The following is a 22,930-nucleotide window of genomic DNA, read 5'->3' as shown; positions in this document are numbered from 1 at the left end:
CCGCGTAGCCATTAGTGAGAAATTTGGCACGAGACGCCACAAGTGCAAAGTCCATGCTGTACACAAATCCTCAGCATAGAATATTCCCAAATCTGAAACACATTTTACATTTCACAAAATGTTCGCCGATCGAGAAGGGGTTCGCGTCATGTGATGGATCTTTGGCTTTCCTTTGCAGACTTCTAAGCCTGCGACTGTGTATTCACAAACACAAGGAATGTTGAGAGTAGAAAACAGTAGGACGAAACAGCAGATGGGGGACCTGGGGTGAACAGGGGATTCCGGTTTGTTGTAAAGGTCTTTGGCTGGAGCCACGCATGTGTTGGTAGTCTTGGGCACAAAGGTTGGACACTGGAGCCACAAGAAAAACACTTGAGGACGGTGAATGAGAGCAGTTAGAAACGGGGCTCCTATAGTTGGACAACAAGTGTCGCTAGTAGGATCGCATTTCCCAGTAGAGTCTGTGGGTCTCTGTGTGGTGAATCTATGGGTCTCTGTGTGGTGAGTCTATGGGTCTCTGTGTGGTGAGTCTATGGGTCTCTGTGTGATGAGTCTATGGGTCTCTGTGTGGTGAGTCTGTGGGTATCTGTGTGGTGAGTCTGTGGGTCTCTGTGTGGTGAATCTATGGGTCTCTGTGTGGTGAGTCTGTGGGTCTCTGTGTGGTGAGTCTATGGGTCTCTGTGTGGTGAGTCTGTGGGTCTCTGTCTGGTGAATCTATGGGTGTCTGTGTGGTGAGTCTATGGGTCTCTGTGTGATGAGTCTATGGGTCTCTGTGTGGTGAGTCTATGGGTCTCTGTGTGGTGAGTCTGTGGGTCTCTGTCTGGTGAGTCTATGGGTCTCTGTGTGGTAAGTCTATGGGTCTCTGTGTGAGTCTATGGGTCTCTGTGGGGTGAGTTTGTGGGCCTCTATGTGGTGAGTCTATGGGTCTCTATGTGGTGAGTCTGTGGGTCTCTGTGTGGTGAGTCTATGGGTCTCTATGTGGTGAGTCTGTGGGTCTCTGTGTGGTGAGTCTATGGGTCTCTGTGTGGTGAGTCTATGGGTCTCTATGTGGTGAGTCTGTGGGTCTCTGTGTGGTGAGTCTATGGGTCTCTGTGTGGTGAGTCTGTGGGTCTCTGTGTGGTGAGTCTATGGGTCTCTGTGTGGTGAGTCTATGGGTCTCTGTGTGGTGAGTCTATGGGTCTCTGTGTGGTGAGTCTATGGGTCTCTGTGTGGTGAGTATATGGGTCTCTGTGTGGTGAGTCTATGGGTCTCTGTGTGATGAGTCTATGGGTCTCTGTGTGGTGAGTCTATGGGTCTCTGTGTGGTGAGTCTATGGGTCTCTATGTGGTGAGTCTGTGGGTCTCTGTGTGGTGAGTCTATGGGTCTCTGTGTGGTGAGTCTGTGGGTCTCTGTGTGGTGAGTCTATGGGTCTCTGTGTGGTGAGTCTGTGGGTCTCTATGTGGTGAGTCTGTGGGTCTCTGTGTGGTGAGTCTGTGGGTCTCTGTGTGGTGAGTCTATGGGTCTCTGTGTGGTGAGTCTGTGGGTCTCTGTGTGGTGAGTCTGTGGGTCTCTGTGTGGTGAGTCTGTGGGTCTCTATGTGGTGAGTCTGTGGGTCTCTGTGTGGTGAATCTATGGGTCTCTGTGTGGTGAGTCTGTGGGTCTCTGTGTGGTGAGTCTATGGGTCTCTGTGTGGTGAGTCTGTGGGTCTCTGTCTGGTGAATCTATGGGTGTCTGTGTGGTGAGTCTATGGGTCTCTGTGTGATGAGTCTATGGGTCTCTGTGTGGTGAGTCTATGGGTCTCTGTGTGGTGAGTCTGTGGGTCTCTGTCTGGTGAGTCTATGGGTCTCTGTGTGGTAAGTCTATGGGTCTCTGTGTGAGTCTATGGGTCTCTGTGGGGTGAGTTTGTGGGCCTCTATGTGGTGAGTCTATGGGTCTCTATGTGGTGAGTCTGTGGGTCTCTGTGTGGTGAGTCTATGGGTCTCTATGTGGTGAGTCTGTGGGTCTCTGTGTGGTGAGTCTATGGGTCTCTGTGTGGTGAGTCTATGGGTCTCTATGTGGTGAGTCTGTGGGTCTCTGTGTGGTGAGTCTATGGGTCTCTGTGTGGTGAGTCTGTGGGTCTCTGTGTGGTGAGTCTATGGGTCTCTGTGTGGTGAGTCTATGGGTCTCTGTGTGGTGAGTCTATGGGTCTCTGTGTGGTGAGTCTATGGGTCTCTGTGTGGTGAGTATATGGGTCTCTGTGTGGTGAGTCTATGGGTCTCTGTGTGATGAGTCTATGGGTCTCTGTGTGGTGAGTCTATGGGTCTCTGTGTGGTGAGTCTATGGGTCTCTATGTGGTGAGTCTGTGGGTCTCTGTGTGGTGAGTCTATGGGTCTCTGTGTGGTGAGTCTGTGGGTCTCTGTGTGGTGAGTCTATGGGTCTCTGTGTGGTGAGTCTATGGGTCTCTGTGTGGTGAGTCTATGGGTCTCTGTGTGATGAGTCTATGGGTCTCTGTGTGGTGAGTCTGTGGGTCTCTTTGTGGTGAGTCTGTGGGTCTCTGTGTGGTGAGTCTGTGGGTCTCTGTGTGGAGAGTCTGTGGGTCTCTGTGTGGTGAGTCTGTGGGTCTCTGTGTGGTGAGTCTGTGGGTCTCTGTGTGGTGAGTCTATGGGTCTCTGTGTGGTGAGTCTGTGGGTCTCTGTGTGGTGAATCTATGGGTCTCTGCGTGGTGAGTCTATGGGTCTCTGTGTGGTGAGTCTGTGGGTCTCTGTGTGGTGAGTCTGTGGGTCTCTGTGTGGTGAGTCTGTGGGTATCTGTGTGGTGAGTCTGTGGGTCTCTGTGTGATGAGTCTATGGGTCTCTGTGTGGTGAGTCTGTGGGTCTCTGTGTGGTGAGTCTATGGGTCTCTGTGTGGTGAGTCTATGGGTCTCTGTGTGGTGAGTCTGTAGGTCTCTGTGTGGTGAGTCTGTGGGTCTCTGTGTGGTGAGTCTAAGACTATCAGGGCAGATCTCGGAGGTCGCTGCTTGTCTCCCGCGCGGCAACTGCGCGCATCTGGCGGAGGTAGAAAGAAAGGCGCTGGCGGTGACGTACCCTGCTGTCAACAAAAGGCCCTTTCGGTCACGGTGACATCTCGATTCGCGAAAGCCGACTCGGGCGACGTGCAAGCGAGTTCACTGTTAAAACTTTTTTTTGTTACAAGCTCACTAGGACACACACAGGCAGGCATGCACAACCAAATTTCACTTTCGTTATCAGCAGTTCCGGATTATCCCAGCAGCACAAGTAGCTACACGTGTAGGAGCTACGGGCCCCGCACTTTCAAAGGCCCGCCCGAAATGCTTTCAAGCTATCAGTTCTGGTTCAGTGATTCTGCACTTGCTCTATTACTATAGTACTATACCGCCTTCAACTTTTATGAGCGACTGGTGTTTACGATTAGCGATTTGTGGTATTATATGGCTGTATAGCAAATGCAACAATACAATTACTTTACTATGCGAGTTAAAAATGTATGTGTTTTAATATTTCAGTTTTTTCAAATGTAGGGCCCCTTAATAACATCATGCTACAGGCCCCGCACTAGCTTAATCAGGAACTGTTTCTAAGGGATGGGGGGCGGGAGAGGGGAGACGGAAAACCCCCTGCCCCCCCCGCCACGGGGAAGACCTCCCAGCAGAGGGCAGCAGTAACAACCCACAACCCAGAGCAGCGGGTGGGAGTCGTGGCGCAATCGGCGAGTTAGGAGAGCGTGGCTCGGACCTCCCCCCCCCCCCCCCCGTGCGTTACAGGGGTGGAATAAAAGTGGCCGTTTTGAGTCAACGGACGCGCCCGATAGAGCTCCATTGCACGAGAGAGCCAGAGAGTGAGAGCCAGAGAGAGAGAGAGCCGCCTCTGCTGCTGCTGCTGCTACCGCTGCCGCTACTCACCGTGAGTCACCTCGAGTCACACCTGGACGTGCGCGCCACCCCCACCCACGGGCACGCGCACGTGCCGGACTGCACGGGGAACGGTTGCGTCGCGTTGTGCCGCGGGGTGCGCCCCCCCCCCCCGCTCCTGACGTGCGTCTCGTGTCACGGCGTCGATCTTCATTCATCCACCCCCGGTCGTTACCGCCCCCCACGCCCGCGCTCCCCATCACCACCACCTTCACCACCTTCATCACCACCCAGCAGCGTTGGGAGTGCGGGGCGCAGCGGGGCAGTCGTACAAAACAGAAGCGCCAATCGGCTCTGCCCATTCACTACCCCCGGCACTCGCCCTCGACTCGACTCACCCTAGACTCACCCTCCACTCACCTCACCCTCCACTCACCCTCCACTCACCTCACCCTCCACCCAACCTCCACTCACCTCACCCTCGACTCGACTCACCCTAAACTCACCCTCCACCAACTCACCCTCACCTCACCCTCCACCCAACCTCCCATTCAGCACGCACAGCGTGCTGCTGCTGCTGAGACTACTCAAGTGACCACCGGTAAGGGCACGTGTGTGGCTCACAGGCGCTGTTGTTGTAGAGTGTCGCTGTTGTAGTTTACTGCTGTTGTAGTTTCCTGGGTTCACAAACGTAACTCTCGCTGCTGCTGCTGGGGGCTGGCGTTCCGTCAGTCGAGTCGTGTGGGATGTGTCTCGTACGGGAATTCACATTCCCTCGTGTTGATGAAGCCAGACTCTGCAGAGTGTTTGAGTGCGGCTCGGGTACAGTGTTGGACTCGCGTTTAACACGAGGCGTGCGTGGATCTGTTCCCCCCCCCCACACACACATGGAACGTTTTAAATGCAGAGGCCATTGTAGTTTCGCTCCATCATCATCATCACCGCCACTACCGAGAAGAACCCGAGGGCATTAGAATGAGTTCCCCATTGTGTCAAGTCCAGATTTGGTACCTCGACTAAGGGACTGCCTTCCTCCAGAGGAACGTGGAATGTCCACCACTGAAGCCTGTCCCCAGCTGTGTACCCATCTGGACTGTCAGTTCCCACCGATGTAGGAGGAGCTGCTGCGAGAGACAGCGGCCTGGGCAAGGGGCTGGCGGGGTTCGGGCTCCAGAATCAGTCACTTCGGGACGCTCCGCTGGTGCTCGTGGCCGCGGACGTCTGTGGCTTGACCCGCCTGGACGTCAAAGTAGCTGTCGATCAACATCGGCAAGAAGGAGTTGATTGCAATCTCGGCCGTGTCCCCTTTCTTTGGCTGTCGCTCCCGTCATTATTCGCCCCGACCTCCGGCTATCGTCATTTCTAGACGTGCCCCCCCCCCCCCTCCTGCCCAATGCCAGCGGGCTCCTCTGATTTCATTTGAAACATTCCTGAACATTCACCATCGCCAGCTCAAAGTAGCGCCTCTGTGCCAGTTATTATTGCCCAGGGGCAGCCGCGACAACGAGCCAAAAGCCACCGTAGGCTCCAACTTCAAGCAGGTGGCAGGATAGACCCCCCCCCACCACCACCTCCCCTAGCTGTGACAACTTATACGTGACTCAATCTTGATCGAGAGTGTCGGAAGCGGTGACTCGCCATGAACCCACAGGGGGCTATCAGCCCCTTCATCACTTATCCTGCACGGTATCCGTACCGCAGCCTGTGCCACCACGTGCTACTGCTGCTGCTGTCTGTGTGGCTCTTCCTCGACGCGGCCGCAAGGCCCGAGAAGAGTCGCGTGGTGACCCCAGCCACGGACTCCCGGGGAGGGAACAAACGCCTGTGTGTGTAGGGGCTGTGTGTGTAGGCTGTGTGTGTGTAGGGGCTGTGTGTGTGTAGGAGCTGTGTGTGTGTAGGGCTGTGTGTAGGGGCTGTGTGTGTGTAGGAGCTATGTGTGTGTAGGAGCTGTGTGTGTAGGACTGTGTGTAGGGGCTGTGTGTGTGTAGGGGCTGTGTGTGTAGGAGCTGTGTGTGTGTGTAGGGCTGTGTGTAGGGGCTGTGTGTGTGTAGGAGCTATGTGTGTGTAGGAGCTGTGTGTGTAGGACTGTGTGTAGGGGCTGTGTGTGTGTAGGAGCTGTGTGTGTGTGTGTAGGGCTGTGTGTAGGGGCTGTGTGTGTGTATGCTGTGTGTGTGTAGGAGCTGTGTGTGTGTAGGGCTGTGTGTGTGTAGGGCTGTGTGTGTAGGACTGTGTGTAGGGCTGTGTGTGTAGGCTGTGTGTGTGGGGCTGTGTGTGTGTAGGAGCTGTGTGTGTGTAGGGCTGTGTGTGTAGGACTGTGTGTAGGGATGTGTGTGTATGTGAGGTTTTGTGTGTGGGGCTGTGTGTGTGTGGGGCTGTGTGTGTGTAGGGGCTGTGTGTGTGTGGGGCTGTGTGTGTGTGGGGCTGTGTGTGTGTAGGCTGTGTGTGTGTGTGGAGCTGTGTGTGTGTAGGGGCTGTGTGTGTGTGGGGCTGTGTGTGTAGGTTGTGTGTGTGTGTAGGGGCTGTGTGTGTAGGGGCTGTGTGTGTGTGTGTAGGGCTGTCTGTGTGTCTGGCTGTGTGTGTAGGGGCTGTGTGTGTAGGGGCTGTGTGTGTGTGGCTGTGTGTGTAGGGGCTGTGGCTGTGTGTAGGCTGTGTGTGTGTGACGTTTTGTGTGTGTGTGGGGCTGTGTGTTTGTGGGGCTGTGTGTATGTGAGGCTTTGTGTGTGTGTGGGGCTGTGTGTCTGGCTGTGTGTGTAGCGGCTGTGTGTAGGGGCTGTGTGTGTGTGTAGGGGTTGTGTGTGTAGGGGCTGTGTGTGTATGGGGCTGTGTGTATGGGGTTGTGTGTGGCTGGCTGTGACTGCGTGTGACTGACCGTGGCTGTGTGTGTATGGGGCTGTGTGTATGGGGCTGTGTGTGGCTGGCTGTGACTGCGTGTGACTGACCGTGGCTGTGTGTGTATGGGGCTGTGTGTATGGGGCTGTGTGTGGCTGGCTGTGACTGCGTGTGACTGACCGTGGCTGTGTGTGTATGGGGCTGTGACTGCGTGTGGCTGGCCGTGGCTGTGTGTGTAGGGGCTGTGACTGCGTGTAGGCTGTGTGTGTGTAGGGGCTGTGTGTGTGTGTGTGGGGCTGTGTGTAGAGCTGTGTGTGTGTGGCTGTGTGTATGGGGCTGTGACTGCGTGTGGCTGTGTGTGTAGGGGCTGTGTGTGTGTGGCTGTGTGTATGGGGCTGTGTGTGTATGGGGCTGTGACTGCGTGTGGCGTGTGGCTGGCCGTGGCTGCTGTGCCTGTTGAGTGTAGCGGCCTTGCCGCACAGGAATGTTGCGCTCTGGGTACAAAGGGCCCCTTCTGTCTGGGTATTGGCGCTGGCGAGCGGGAAGGCTGCGCGCGTGGGGGGCGTGGGGTGCGTGGGGGGTGTGCGCGTCCTGGTCACTGGCGCAATTGCCAGAACTCGCAAACCCGCAGAAGCGGTACCTGAGGCTCGACCAGCCCGGGTAGTCTCGTAGGGGGGGGGGGGGGGCTTTCACACTGTGCCAGCAGCAACTGCGTAGCAGTGAGCGGGGGGGGGGGTGAGATCAGCCGCGCATGGAGCCGTGAAGAAGAACACGTGGCGCGGGAAGAACACGTGGCGCGTTCCGGGGTTCAGCGGACGAGGGCGGTGCGTGGGCGCGGCGCGCTGCGGAACTGAGTCGGTCGAGCACGGAGGCATCAAATGACGGCCGCGTGAAGCGGGTTCGTCACGTCGGCCTCAATTCTGGTTGCCCCGGGCGCGCGCTTGTCCCCCAGATGCGGAGTTGCGGAACGGGGATTGAGAGACTTGAGTGAGATTCGATCGATTCCACGCACCGCCCCGTGCTGGATCCAGCGCTCCGAACAACCCGCAGCAGCTCAATTCCCTCCACGCTCGGCCTCCTGCGGGAAGCCACTGCCCTGACTCAGGGTCACCTCGTCTCGTGCGTGACCTCGCCGCAGTTCAGGGACTCCGCAGCAAGCAGTGGACCCCCGTGTGCGTGCTCGCAGGCTGCATCTGCACGGCAGCTCACTCGCTCCCTCCTTTCTCTTTAGGGAGCGGTGGTGCTCGTGTTAGCAGCTGTAATGGAATGGGGGCGGAGGGGGCACAGCACCCCCGTTACGCGTTGTCCTGCGCACCCTCGTGTTCTTCTGTCTTCACTAAAAAAATATTTTCAATAAATTAGTTTTCTAGATTGAAAACTCACTTCTTTAGAACTGATGTGTGTGTTTAGTTTATTGTCCTTGCCCCGCGCCCTTCGATGAGCACGGTTGGCTACGTACGGCGCGACAGACGTTCACAACACCGTACATGCATCCCCACCCGGTTCACTCGACACAAGCAGCGTGCTGCCTTCTCCAAGCGGCTCACTCCAATTTTGAGCGATTGGCCTCGAGCCAGGAAGTTGTCCGGGATTCAGGTGGCAACCCTGGAGGCAAGGCTCGCTGCTGTGTGTGTGTGGGTGGGGTGTGGGTGGGGTGGTGTGTGTGTTGGGTGTAGGTGGCGTGCAGCATGGTCGAGTGAAGCCGAGCTTGCGTGTCAGCTGTTTGGTGACACAGACACCTTGACAGCATGGGTTGTGCGTTGCAGAATTGACCGACGTGCACATTTTTTTTTCCAAAACCAAGTTTCCTGTTACTTGAGTCGAGTATTTTTAGTTGTAAAATACAACAAGTGGACAAAATTTGTGTGATGGAGTGGAGGAGAATATTTCGACGAATCTTGTGGAGTGGACGGTGTGTGTGTGTACCGTGTGTGTGTGTGTGTACCAGAGGTGGGACAAAGTCATTGTTATGCAAGTCCAAGTCGAGTCTGAAGTCATCAAATTCATGACTCGAGTCTGACTCGAGTCCAAGTCACATGACTCGAGTCCACACCTCAGAGGTGGGACAAAGTCATTGTTATGCAAGTCCAAGTCGAGTCTGAAGTCATCAAATTCATGACTCGAGTCTGACTCGAGTCCAAGTCACATGACTCGAGTCCACACCTCTGGTGTGTACCGTGTGTGTGTGTATGTAATGTGTGTATGTAGTGTGTGTGTATGTAGTGTGTGTGTGTATGTAGTGTGTTTGTGTATGTATGTAGTGTGTGTGTGAATGTAGTGTGTGTATGTAGTGTGTGTGTATGTACCGTGTGTGTGTATGTAGTGTGTGTGTATGTACCGTGTGTGTGTGTATGTAGTGTGTGTGTATGTAGTCTGTGTGTGTGTATGTACCGTGTGTGTGTATGTAGTGTGTGTGTATGTATCGTGTGTGTGTGTATGTAGTGTGTGTGTATGTAGTGTGTGTGTGTGTATGTACCGTGTGTGTGTATGTAGAGTTTGTGTATGTAGTGTGTGTGTATGTATTATGTGTGTATGTAGTGTGTGTGTATGTAGTGTGTGTGTGTATGTAGTGTGTGTATGTACCGTGTGTGTGTATGTAGTGTGTGTGTATGTAGTGTGTGTGTATGTACCGTGTGTGTGTATGTAGTGTGTGTGTACGTAGTGTGTGTGTATGTAGTGTGTGTGTATGTAGTGTGTGTGTATGTAGTGTGTGTGTATGTAGTGTGTGTGTATGTAGAGTGTGTGTATGTAGTGTGTGTGTATGTAGTGTGTGTGTATGTAGTGTGTGTGTATGTAGTGTGTGTATGTACCGTGTGTGTGTATGTAGTGTGTGTGTATGTAGTGTGTGTGTATGTAGTGTGTGTGTGTGTGTATGTAGTGTGTGTGTATGTAGAGTGTGTGTGTGTGTATGTAGTGTGTGTGTATGTAGTGTGTGTATGTACTGCGTGTGTGTATGTACTGTGTGTGTATGTAGTGTGTGTGTATCTAGTGTGTGTGTATGTAGTGTGTGTATATAGTGTGTGTGTATGTAGTGTGTGTGTATGTAGAGTGTGTGTATGTAGAGTGGGTGTATGTAGTGTGTGTGTATGTACCGTGTGTGTGTATGTAGTGTGTGTGTATGTAGTGTGTGTGTATGTAGTGTGTGTGTATGTAGTGTGTGTGTGTGTAGAGTGTGTGTATGTAGAGTGTGTGTATGTAGTGTGTGTGTATGTAGTGTGTGTGTATGTAGTGTGTGTGTATGTAGTGTGTGTGTATGTAGTGTGTGTGTATGTAGAGTGTGTGTATGTAGAGTGTGTGTATGTAGTGTGTGTGTATGTAGTGTGTGTGTATGTAGAGTGTGTGTATGTAGAGTGTGTGTATGTAGTGTGTGTGTATGTAGAGTGTGTGTATGTAGAGTGTGTGTATGTACTGTGTGTGTATGTACTGTGTGTGTATGTAGTGTGTGTGTGTGTGTATGTACCGTGTGCTGTGTGTTGAACTTATTTCGCCACCGCACGTAGCCAACCGTGTCTAATCGGAGCCGCGGCTCGAGTCGGAGTTGACTCCGAGCTTCGAGCCACCCCACCACCGTGGACGACCTTGTCCGTGGTTGGGTTCAAAATAGAACACCCGAGTCTCGGGTGGCCCCGCGATGGATTTTCGTGAGCACAAAGCGGACGCCTCGCTCCAAACAAACAAACATCACCCGAGACGCAATGTCCCCGGGCTGAGCGAGGACTCTTCCCTCGTGAAGATCAGCGATGACCCCCCCCCAGCCCACCTCGACGCACGACTTAGAAGACGCAAGACGAATCGCTCTTCCTCTGGTACCCAGATTTGAAGCTTTCGTGACTGCAAGGATTCATACTCTTTGTTTTTTTCGGTAAAGTCACGTGGGTAAAAAATCAAATAAAACACACACTTAAGCGGTTGTGCTTTCGCTACGCTGTCCCCACCTGAAGAAGGACACTTGTGTTGCGCCCGAAACGTCGTGATTTAATGTAGTTGTTTTTATTTATTTTATTTTTTACCTACGTGACTTTACAGAAACAACCAAATAGTAGGACTGGTTGCTATTTTATCGACCCCCCCCCCCCCCCCCGGGGAGGCACCGATGGGCTGAGTCAACCCCCGGCCAGTATTTGAACTCCTTCCGCTTGGGCTGAGCCACCCACACCTGCTCGACGTGCACGAGCTGCTCTTGTGTGACCAGCAGTGTGATTGGCTGCATGTGTGTTGGACTTCTTTCGCACCGTACGCGGCTCCACCGCGCTAATCGGAGGCGATTGTTGGCGCTGCCAACCGTGAGGAGCGGCGGTGCAGCGGTTGGTGCACTGCGCTACGAACCCGGCGACCCGAGTTCGATTCCCGCTCACGGCCAATACCGGTGACGGTAATTTGAAGCGGTCCTGGGGCTTCTCCGATGACGACTCAGCTTAAAAAATGAGTCCCTGGTGCGGTGTGTAAACATCGCCACTGGGGAGACAAAGGTGGCCGGGCGTGGTGCTGACCACCCACTCTGTCATGTACCGTGCCCGGCCATTATAGGTGCTGCTCGCTAACAGCACTTGCCCCAATAACCTGTGAAGGCTATACGGGGGATCTTTGTCTCTGTTGGCGAGATTGTGATTCGGACACAGCCGGGTGTGTGGATGAGCCACGGTGTGTGGGGGCGCCACGGTTTTGTTGATTTTCAAAGTGCGTGGACAGCCTCTCTCACACGAGCACTGCGGCCGCACGTCGCACGGGGCATGGCTGAGTTTGGGTAATTTTTGCTCACGAGTATATTCGTTACCTGACACTCTGCAGCCGAATGCAATGGTGTGAATCAGAATCTTTATTCGTGCTGGAGGAGGAATCCGATGCGCTATGAAGATCGTTTTGTTCCACAGCTGTCCAGTAGGGGCACGGGTGAGGAAGCGACAACAACAAGCAATATAAAAACACGATAGGAGTACAAAGTATAGGAAAGGTAGAAAAAAATCACGAAAAAAAAATCGAAGTTTATTTTACGAGGCCCACTCAGCTATATTAGCTTATTTTTCAGAAGCGACCTGGCCACACATGATAGTTCAACGAAGTGTCTCATCATCACGGGGACATTTATGGCAGACAAATAGTCTAAAGGCATGTTTTGAAATGGGGAGGACCCGGAGAAAATAATCCATGCGACCAGCGGGAGAGAGACAAGCAAACTCGAACCCACGACCTCCTGTATACCAGGCGAGGTAGTTAACATCGCGCCCTAAAACTCCTGATGTGTACAAACATAGCGATGGATCTCTGCTGAGTGTTGTATTGTGATGCAATGTTCTAAACGCATGATTCTAACAATCAAAATGTTGGAGTGCTAACTAAAATGTGAACTGCTTCACCCACAGCGAAATTTCGATTTCCTAAACTCGGAGGTAGTCGAGTGCCTGACTCAACTGTTTTGAACTTTTTCTCTATTTTAGAAAAAAAAATTGTTCTCCCCCCCCCCCTACCGGAGCAGTAGAAACTGCACGGACGTGGCCATCAGTTGCGCGTTCCGAGTGGAAGTCACGTACGACGCTTTGAACGCAAGAGTCCCTTCAAGTGGACGGCATTGGGAAGGTCCCACCCGTGGTGGAACCGCGGAGCAGAGCGAGAGATTTCCCCGGCATTTTGTGGAGTGCAGGAGGAGCCATCGGCATTTGCCAGAAACGTTTTGTTTGCTCTACCTGGGCGACCCGGGGGACTGCCCGTGGTGTTAGGACGGACAATCGCGAACCGTTCTGGGTGTGCGCTGAGCAGGCGGAGTCCGGGTTTTGACGGTGGCCACACTTCACCCCCCCCCCCACCACATCACCACCACCACCCTGAGCGATGGCATCTGTCATCAACAGTCGGCTCATAGGTCAACCCCAGAGTCTTTGTAACCTGCTGGTGGTCGTCATCGTCGTCGTCGTCACAATGACCCCCCCACACCCGAGATCTCGTGGTGCCGCCCCATGGCTCTGCATACCAGCGAAATACAATGGCATGCCAACTCCTGCTGATACTCAAACAAACACAGACAAATGATCCTCATTTTTCCCAGGGGTGTTACTTATTAAACTCCACGACTGGAGTACCAATCAATCCGAAATCAGTGCTACTCCACGATGTTGAAACGCAGCGAGGACGATTGCGCTGAAACCCTGAACGCTCGCGGTACCCACCGTGGTGGTGCATTGTGTACAACTCGTCGAGATGAGTCAATTGCCGCATCGCCGACCATCAACAGACTAAAAATGACTGCATCACGGACATCGTGCGAGAGCCGGGGTAATATGGAACCCCGGGGTACCGCTATAAGGTTCAAATATCCCCCGTGTAGCCTTAGCGGACCGTTGGGGCAATTGCTGTTAGCGAGTAGCACCTGTGGAGGCCGGCACGGCACACGACGGGGTGGGTGGCCAGCACCACGCCTGGCCGCCTTTGTGTCCCCAGTGGCGATGTTTACTACACACCGCACTAGGAGAGGAGGCCCAGGACCGGGTCAGACAATCGTCACCGGTGTCGGTGGCCGTGAGCGGGAATCGAACTCGGGGGTCGCCGGGGTTCGTAGCGCAGCGCGCTAACCGCTGCACCGCCGCTCCCCCAACAAAAATCTGGCTGCCGCCCGACGATGCCGATTGTAGCTACTGGTGGAACGTCGTGAATGTTGTGGATTGTCTCTCCAACACGCCGGTGTGATGTACTAGCAACGAATTGGCACGTTCTGTTCACGTGACCAACCTTACTAATTGGCTGTGTCGGGTGGCGGCGTGTTTAACGACGCATTCATATTTATGCGATCGAACCGCCCCCCCCCCCCCCAAAATATCTTATTATGGAAAATACCACGGCGTGTCCAGCGCCCGCCGATACACAAACGCTCGCCGCGTCACCTCTGCGGGAGTCGACGAAGTTCGGTCGCTCACTTTGAACGGACAACGTGAGCGACGCTGCAAGGTCAAAGGGGCCCTTTTCGTCTGAGCGAGCTGCCAAGTATTTCGCGTCGGTTTCAAAGTCGCGTGGCTGGAGCACAGCGAGGGGGTGAGGGGTCGGCCGTCCTCTCGTTTGCGATGCCCCGTTGCTTCGGACAATGGCGAGTGAATGTTTGCGTGCGCTCGCCACAGTTCTCATGAACATCCCCTTACCCCCCTAAGCCCCCCCTTACCGAACCCCCCTTAACCGCCCCCCTCTAACCCCCCCCCTGACCTCCACCCCCCCACCCCCCATCCCCACTGATATGCATGGCCGTCTTCCAGCGGATTTGGGGGAAAGGATTCCGCGATTAATATTAGCGCTGTGTGTAAACTCGTTCACGCACGTAGGCGCTTGGCATGCGCGCTCGTTTCTAAACCCCGCGCTCCCAGCAACTCTCACACGGGAAAACTATATTTATTTATTTACGTTTTTACCAGGTAAGGGCCCCATTGACCAATGTAGTTGAACGGTAGCTCTCTGTTTCAGAAGCGACGTGGCTGTAACAGATGATAGCTCAAGGAAGATGGCTCATCGTGTGGAAATGTACGAGCAGCCAAATACTCTAGACGCACGTTGGTTCTAAATGTGGAGGGAAAAACCGGAGGGCCCAGAGAAAAATCCACGCGACCACAGGGAGAGTGAACACGCAAACTCCAAATATACAGCAGGCGTCAGGGTCGGGGTCGAACGCACGACCTCCTGTAGACCAGGCGAGGTAGGTAACATCTTGCCACCAAGGCGCCCAATGCACTCGGCCTCACCTATGGGTAATAGAGGTAACACGACATACTGTGGATTTTCAGAAAGATCTGAGCGTGTGGGAGGGTTGGGAGATGGGTCGGGTCGACGCAGCTTCAGGTGTGATGGGAGTCCACTACTCACGCACCACCGCTCGCTGACGGAGCGATGGAATTCGCAATCCTCGTAGCCCAGAATCACCGCACCTGCTGCCAGTTTTTTTCGGTTGTCGAGTTCAAACACGTCGCAAGGGTTTAAGTGTCGTCTGGTTTGTGGGATCAGATGCGTGATGATCCAAATGGTAGTCTAATTCGGTTAATAGGTCGAATCAAAGCCTGTACAATACTACGAGTTATTTTCTGTAGCTACACGGCCGTCAGCCTGGCCTATGTCCACTCGTTTTTAATACGCAGCAAGCTCAAGGCTCAATAACTTTAAATGTTTAGAACACTTTTTTGTTACAAATTAAAATATTCGGAGCATTCTAAAATGTAAATATTCAGAGTACACGAGAGGCAAGAGAGCATATCACGGTTTCAAATGTAAAGTATTCATCGCACCGTAAAATGCCAACCCCAGTTTTCTGATAGGAAGTGACCGCGTTCGAATGAATTAAAAAGGAGCATCTGCAACAGGATGAGAGAAGGGCCCAGAGACGCGGTCTGGAAGGCTGCCACCTCAGGAGCGAGAGATGGAGTCGCCACCTTTCCCCACCGAGCAAATCTGGACTCGTGTCTCCGTCGGTCTCATCAGCACTGTGCAGTGTCCGGTGATAACGTTCAGTACAAAACCAGTACTGGATCTCAAATAAATTCCTGCCACCCGGACAAAGATGCAAATTTCCCAGACTGTGCGGATGGTTATGACTGCGTATGCGTCAACCGTGAAATACTACTACGCGCCGTCTGCTTCACAATCGATGTTAAAGATTCCGTGATGTAGGCTATTGTGTCCCAGTGTCACATTCAACATTTTCCCAAATTCCAAAAATGAAAAGCAAAATTATTCTATTTGGATTACACACAGCAGCAATAATCATTGCCCCCTCCTGGCAGACTAAAGTCCCGATTACAGGCGAGGCGCTGGGTCACAATGTGCCCACAGGGAATGGCTGCCTCGGATGCAGGGGGGAGGTGCGCTTTCACCCATGTTGCAACGAGGTGCGACGACGTAGAGCGCTCGGAGTCGCCCGGGCGGCGATGCGTCGAAAACCACTCCACGCGTAACGTACGTGTGTACATGTGCTGGACTTATTTTGCACTCTACGTAGCCAAGAGTGCTAATCGGAGGTGCGGGGGGAAGGAAAACAAGCTAAATATAAAAAAGCAGTTCCAAAGAAATGAGTTTTCAATCTTTATGATTTAAAAGTGCATAGCTCTAGTGGCTTCCTAATATCAGAAGAGCGTTCCAAACGGCCGCAAAAGCGCATCTGAGAGCGCGTGATGCGGCGACCGTCTTTGTTCAATGGCCAGCAGCCAAAAGACGTTGATGCGCTGTTAACCGGAGTGTCGCGCGATGGTTTATGTTCTTTGACGCGATCAGCCAAGGTGGCATTGTGGTTCATGTGTGGCGAGCACCTTGTGTGTAACGAGTGCGACCTCGCAACGTGTTCGTTCGGCAAACGGAAGGCACCGGACGGACACGGTGTCGATCTCGCAGCGCCCGTCACGACACGTGCCAGAGAGTTTGTGTGACGCCAGCGTCTTGTCCCTCCCCATGCCGCATGCAGCTGCCGCCGCTGCCACCGCCGCAATGCCGGCGCCGGTGAACGTGAAGCTGGACTATGTCCCGCCCGACGGGGGCTGGGGCTGGGCCGTCCTCGTTGGCTCCTTCATCTCCATCGGCTTCTCGTACGCCTTCCCCAAGGCCATCACCGTCTTCTACAAGGAGATCCAGGAGGTGTTCGACGCCTCCTACAGCGAGATCGCGTGGATCTCCTCCATCATGCTGGCCATCATGTACGCGGGCGGTGAGTCTCGCTACGCGCCTGGCGCGCGTGAGTCCGTTAAATGCGGCCAAGTTGCCCGTCGTCAAATTCTTTCCATTGCCACTGGTCTGGCGTTCGCTATCCAAGCAATGCTCGAACGTGCGGTGGCAAGCCGCCTTACGCGGCGCGAGCGCGATGGGCATCGGCTGCAGTGTTGGGAGGCGGCGGTGCGATCCACGCAGATCTCGGGGCGAATTCATCGCGGTCGCCCGTGGCTTAGACAACAGGTGTAACTTGTGCACATGGACAATGGGATCCACACTTAGTGACTCCCGCATGAAATCGTACGGGAGGAAATTTCCGCTGCACACATCGGAATGTGAAGTCTCTCCACAACGTAAGCTTCATGTAAAGCGTTTTGAGGCTTTGTGCGAATTGCGCTGTGAAAGAAAACCGAGATTATTATTGTTGTGGGAAGAAATCACGGAGATAACCCATGCAGCACAGGGGGAGAGAAACACACAAACTGCCGAGCCGGGAATCGAGCCCTCGCTATTGTTGGTGAATTGGCATCGTCGTCGTCGGCGTCGGTGGCGGCCGCCTGGCTCGTAGAGGGTGAGGCCGGACAAGGTGGAGCAGAGAGCCCGGCGCGAGGGTCGTGGGGGGCAAAGCGCGTGCTGGGACGCGCTGTGCCCTCCCGCGTGCTGACGCCCGCCGCAGTCCGCCGTCGGGTTTCCACCTTCTCAAATTGCTGGACGCCGACACGGAGTCGCACAATTGCGTCAATCCCGATGATGCAACGGCGTCCCAAACGAGCGGCTCCGTAAATAGCGGCGCAGCACCTCCCCCCCGCCCCCCCCCCCGCCCCCCTGATCCCGTTCTCCATGCCGTGCACGTGACAGCCCCAGTGCAGTCGCACGCCATGGGGACCGGTGGTGCAGCGGTTAGCGCGCTACGCCGCGCTGCGAACCCGGCGACCCGAGTTCGATTTCCGCTCACGGCCAACACCACAGTGAGGATTATCTGAAATGGTCCTGGGCCTCCCCTCGGTCGACTCGGCCTCAAAGGAGTACCTGGTGCAGTGTGTAAACATCGATACGAGGGAGACAAAGACGGCCGGGAGGTGGTGCTGGCCACCCACCCCCTCGCGTGCCGTGCCGGCCTTCGTAGGTGCTCGCTGACAGCACTTGCCCCTCCTGTCTGTCGAGGCTATACGGGGGATCTTTGCAGCCACCAGTGACAGCCCCAGTACAGTCGCCAACGCCAGTGCGGTTTAAACGCTCCGCGTACTGCCAGGGTGAAACGTAAATATCCACGTTTCCTTTCTTTGTGTCAGGCGAATGTCTGACGCGAGTGCGGAGCGAAGAGAGTGTGGCAACGCACGACGCTCCGCTCCGCGGTCCCGGAGAGCCCCAAAGTTGCGTCAAATGAAGCGCGCCAGCTCCAATGTTACAATCCTCGGGGTCGTGATGTGCAGCGGCGTCCTCGAACACGATAAGCGTTCTGTGAAACGCCGGGTGTCGAAATGATTGAAACGACGATTGACGTGGGTCACGCGAGGACACTCCTTTCGGCGTGGGGGGGGGGGGGAAACCACGTGGCCATCCCCCCACGCAGACCCCCTGGCAAATGTTTAAAATTATCCCCCCGTCCCTGTGTGGATTTCTTCCAGGTACTACTGTACTCCAGTTTCCTCCCGCAAGTAAAGCGCAGTCTTAATCACGAGATAAGGGTTGGTGGATTGGCACAAGATGGGGGGGGGGGGGGTTGGTGGATTTAGGGTTGTGAATCGTTATCGGCTGCTGCTATCATCAGCGTCATTTTAATTGTCGCTATCTTCGCCACCACCATCATCATCTTTGTCATCATTATTTTCATAACTGGCACATTGTTTGCAACGAGCGCTAAAGCTGCCTTTGGCTTAGCGCTACCATTGGCTTTGGGCATCTCATTCCATGGAAATAAAACAACTGGGCTCTTCACCAATGGGGATTGCACGTTCATGAGCGTGTCGCTTGAGGCTTCATGGCATTTAGGACTTGCGGCTGAACTTGCCCTACGAGTAACCGTGGCCATAACTTTGCGGGCCCACACCCAGCGCGTGGGATTTTATATTGTTTTAGGTGTGACCATAAACTTGTCAACAGCTGTATGCCTCGTAAAAAAATTCATTATCATCATCATCGTCGTAAATCGGAATGGCTTTTTCCATTAAATACAAAAAAATAGGGATGTGTTTCGGACATTCCAACTCGACTCATCACCTAAAAACATACACCACCAGTGTCAACTTTTTCGCAACAAAAGGTCATTATAAAGGACATAAACGTAGAAAAATATTTTTAATAAGTCATTAATTCGCACCAATTTGTTTTGTTATTCACCTCTTGAGGGAACTAGCCAAAAGAGCATCCATCTGCTTGTTGGAATGACTGTCAAGGGCGTTCCTGCTGCCACTCTCGGGCACTGTCACGGGCGGATGACGCAGCGTCCCCCCCACGTGGTTCTTCTTTGATCTCGCGGTGCGTGCCGCGAGTGAAGTTCAATTAACGCAGAAATTCGGTGTCTTCCCGAGTGGCGGTGTTTTCTTTTTACACACACCGCGCCAGGTACGCATTTGAGCCTGAGTCGACCTAGGGGAGGCCCACATCTTTGTCACCGATGTTGGCCGGGAGCAGGAATCGAACACGGGTCCCCGGGTTCGTAGGGCAGCGTGCTAACCGCTGCACTCCCGCTCCCCGCTTTCACAAAGATCCCCTGTGTGGCCTTACCAGACTGCTGGAGCAAGTGCTGTTAGAGAGCACCTATGAAGGCCGACACGGCACACGAGGGGGTGGGTGGCCAGCACCACGCCCGGCCGCCTTTGTCGCCCCAGTGACGATGTTTACGCACCACACCAGGTACTCATTTGAGGCTGAGTCGACCTCGGGGAGGCCCCAGGGCCGGTTCAGATAATCGTCACTGGTGTTGGCCGTGAGCGGGAATCGAACGCGGGTCCCCGGGTTCATAGCGCGGTGGGCGAACCACTACACTACCGCTCCCACACACACACACTCTCGTTTTAACTCCCACACACACACAATCTCGTGTGCACTCCCACACACACACAGACACATTCGCGTGCGAGTTGCACGAGTGGGGCGGGCACTCGGCTGGTATTCATCCGCGCCGCTGAGCGGGCTCCGCAAACACACAAGCCGTGCGAGCGCATCTCAAAGTCACGCCAAGGTCTTTTGTTCCTCTGACTGCAACGTGAGCCCCCCACACGTGGCTACTGTAGCAGATTGATACAGTAGTGGATGTTCACGTTGCGAGGTGATGCACAAGGTTATTTGCTGCGTGCTTTTCCTCGCTACGGTCTCCTCCTACTCCTCCTTATTGTTCTCACCAAGTTTACTTTTCCTCGAGCACCCCCAGCTGGTCTGGCCCGACCTCACCCCCCCCCCCCCCCCGACCACTACGTCTGGACGGCGATGAGACCCGTGGCCACGTTGCCGTCTGTCCCATCGACCGACTCGCAACACTTAAGGCGAACCTCTCCGCGCCTTCTGAATGGAACCAAGCTGCGTGGATGTCGCCAAGGATCCGGGATCGGCCGCCGTTTGATAAACGAGGCCGTCGGGGCGCGGATTGCCACGTGCCTCTCTCACAGTGGCCAAGGCGATGTGAAGTCGAGTTAAGAATCTAGTCGTAAAAAAAAAATTCCCTTTGATTGGGCTGTAACCAAGGTGTCACCTGTAAAAACCCTGGCCCAAGACTCACCCCTTACCCCACGTGACAGGCGGAACAGTGCACAGCGAACCACACGTACAATCGGTGATCAACACCGGTTGTGGGTGCTGCAGTTAGGGCCGTTAAAATAAAATAAAAATGCTGCACATTGTCCCCGAATCCTGCGCAGCAGGGAGATGAACTCGGGGTCGGCCGAGGGTTCCCGTCGCCCGAACGCACCAAACGCCTCCGCCCTCCACTCTCAAACGTCGCCGTGCCTCCACGATGCCAACTAGACGGCCACTTTCAACAACAAAAGTTCATGGGTGCAACGTGATCACTCGCCCTGGTTTAAAAAAAAGAAAACCCCATACGCGTCGAGCGTTGCGTTTATTTAAAGAGGTGAAGAGATGCCTGCCTAATGTGCGAGTACCACCACCACCACCACTATGACCCAGTCATCGTTAATTGAAGGCCCTTAAGTGCTCTCCGTAATCCATCGTGGAAAGTTGTTCTATCAGCACTTGGCAGACGGCCTCCACCGTCGCTAAAATAGGTTGCAGATATCGTGGGCGGGCGGGCGGCAGAGTCCACAGTCCCTGCAGCAGCGGATGTACAAAGCGCTTTGCCCACCTTTGAACCCTGGTCCCAGCTTGCGTTTGCAGCAATGCGCAGCGCCTCACCGTCTCATCCCACGCGAGATCACAATTGGGACGTTCTCTCTGGCGTGTAAAATAAAAAGGAAGTCAAGAGTTGATTTCGCGTAGCCATGGGGGGAGCCCAAGGGACCGGGGGGGGGGGGGTCACCAAACTGACAAAAGAAAAGCAAATAAAATGAAGAAACAGCAGTGAAGGAAACGTAAATAGTCGAATGATTAAACAATGATCTCAACTTGTAACGTGACGCAAGGAGAGAGAGCGACGCGGGGACGTGAGGGGGGACCGCAGACGAGCGGGAAGGGCAGCAGTCAGGCGCAATCATTGCCCAAGCTCTGTTGTCCTGTAAACATTGCGGTGTTTTTATTTTGGGTATGAATCCAGATCAGCCGGAGAAAACCCCCGCGCGCGAGGGGGGGGGGAAACACTCTACCCCATACAGATGGAACAGATTGGGAAGTCTGCATTTTTTGCGGCCCTGCATTTAAGGTGACATTTGCGTGACGATCCACCAACTCTCGCCTCCACAGTGCGGGATTACAACAGGCCGCGTGCACAAGCCACCTTCGAATTACGCTCGCGCGCACTTCCCAGCCCGCGGGGGTGAACTGTCGTAATCCGCTGACGCCGCCCTCCGCGGCGCGGCGAAGCGCCGTGGCGATTGCCGCTACGCAACGCCGCCCGTGCAGTCCTCGGCACGCACGCGACGCGCCCCGAGGTTACCTGAGGTTACCTGCCCACGGCAGCTCACCTCCCCGCCTGGAGGGTGTTGACGTCCCGCGGAGTCTGGAGCGTTGTTTTAAAAATTGCGGTTGGTTAAAAAAAAACCAAGCGGTTTGATCCATTGCGCTTTAGACAAGAGCCCAAGGGAATGAATTCCACCTCCGATCAGCACGGTTGGCTACGTACGGCGCGAAAGAAGTTCGACGTACATACGTACTGATGGTCCATGTTTTCTTGGTGACGCAGGTCAGTCGAGCAAACGAGGCTATTCTGGTCTGTTGAGTTTTCACGCGGTTAAGCAAATAAAAGCCGACTTGAAACTTGACTTTTTTAAGGAAAATCTGGGTTTCCTATTTACATTGCAAGCGTGGTTCATCGTTATCAGCCATCATCAATCCACTGCTGGATAAATGCTACCCCAGGCCATCACCGTCTCTCTCACGATCCCACGATGTAATAATAACCACCACGCTCGACCCCAACACGCGAGCCCGTGTAATCGCTCCGTCTCCTCGCTTGACATCCTCTCGTGGACACATGTCATCCCTCGGCTGCACACTCCGTGTGACGTGTTCCCTACCCAAGCCTATGTTTCTTAACACTTTTAATTCCACTATTAAAACCCACGCATGTTCTCCCATCCACGCGTTCCCCTTTCAGACTCTCTCTACGCAATTCCAAGCCCGCATCTTTCCAGGTTTTTTTTTCACTCACTTTCTTTTTTGTCCGATCTTGTTCGGTCGATGACCAACGGTTGTTTCTGAACCGCACTTCTCAGCAGGCACTATGTGCGCACGTGCGTTGAACTTCTTCCGCGTCGGCCGCACGTAGCCGGCCACGCTCATCGGAGCCCCGCGTCGATTTAAAGATGTGCCCCCCCCCCCCCCCCCGGGGCAACGCTGCTAGGTTACTTTTCGGATTCAAGTCCTCGACGCTGTTCTCATCCGCGTCTCTTGTCGTTTTGTTCACGGTGGCCGCCACCAACGCCCGCCCACCGTCTGTACTCTGCTGCGTTGCCTTCCAGTCTCGTGTCCCCCTCCACGAGAGGTCTCCGCTCGTTGAGCCTTACTCGTCGTACGTGACCCCGTTGTTTTAATGTTTTTTTTATCCCGAGCCCAACTTGGCAGACCTTCGCGCCCCTCTGTCGAGGTCTTCTCACATTTCCCGCGGTTTAAGTTCCCGTTGGACGATACGTTGCCCGCTTGTCGTCGACAAATCAGAGACCGTGAATGATGATTTTGTCCGTGTTTATTCCGCGCCGTTATTTCTCAAATCGAACTTTCGGAAAATATTGCCGTATATCTTCGCTGGGAATAACTTTGGCCAAAGCGCCGCCACCATCCGTGCGTTGGCACTCTCCTCGTGCAATCTCAGCGTGGCTCTTCTGTTTCTCTAGAGAGATGTTATTGTTTACGAATATTTTTTTTGTTATCTAGGTCTCGGCTTACGAGGGCTTGGATGACTGCATCAATTTCCACCGAGATCGTAGTCTACAACGGCGAGGTGTAATGGTGTTTGATACATTCATTTATCTTTCCAGAATCTGATTCGTCGTATGTCATGTG

General features: G+C 54.1%; 1 protein-coding gene across 2 annotated transcripts in view; it reads left to right on the top strand.

Annotated features, from left to right (window-relative positions):
- Window positions 1–3,721: 3,721 nt before the first annotated feature.
- The window catches only part of LOC133354285 (monocarboxylate transporter 2-like), a 36,468-nt gene continuing 17,259 nt past the window's right edge, over window positions 3,722–22,930 (top strand). The window contains exons 1-2 of one of the 2 annotated variants that reach the window (XM_061571016.1): window positions 3,722–3,878; window positions 16,077–16,316. In XM_061571016.1, coding sequence (XP_061427000.1) covers window positions 16,100–16,316 — 217 coding nt within the window. In that variant the 5' untranslated portion in view covers window positions 3,722–3,878; window positions 16,077–16,099. Of the gene's footprint in view, window positions 3,879–4,052; window positions 4,428–16,076; window positions 16,317–22,930 lie in introns of those variants that run through there. The other variant, XM_061571017.1, reaches the window with a different exon arrangement.

The sequence above is a fragment of the Lethenteron reissneri genome, chromosome 46, assembly GCF_015708825.2.
Source record: "Lethenteron reissneri isolate LAM-NWPU_2019-01 chromosome 46, ASM1570882v1, whole genome shotgun sequence".
Taxonomy (NCBI): Eukaryota; Metazoa; Chordata; class Hyperoartia; order Petromyzontiformes; family Petromyzontidae; genus Lethenteron; species Lethenteron reissneri.
The sequence above is the reverse complement of the archived record's forward strand: the minus strand, read 5'-3'. Positions and strand labels throughout refer to the sequence as shown.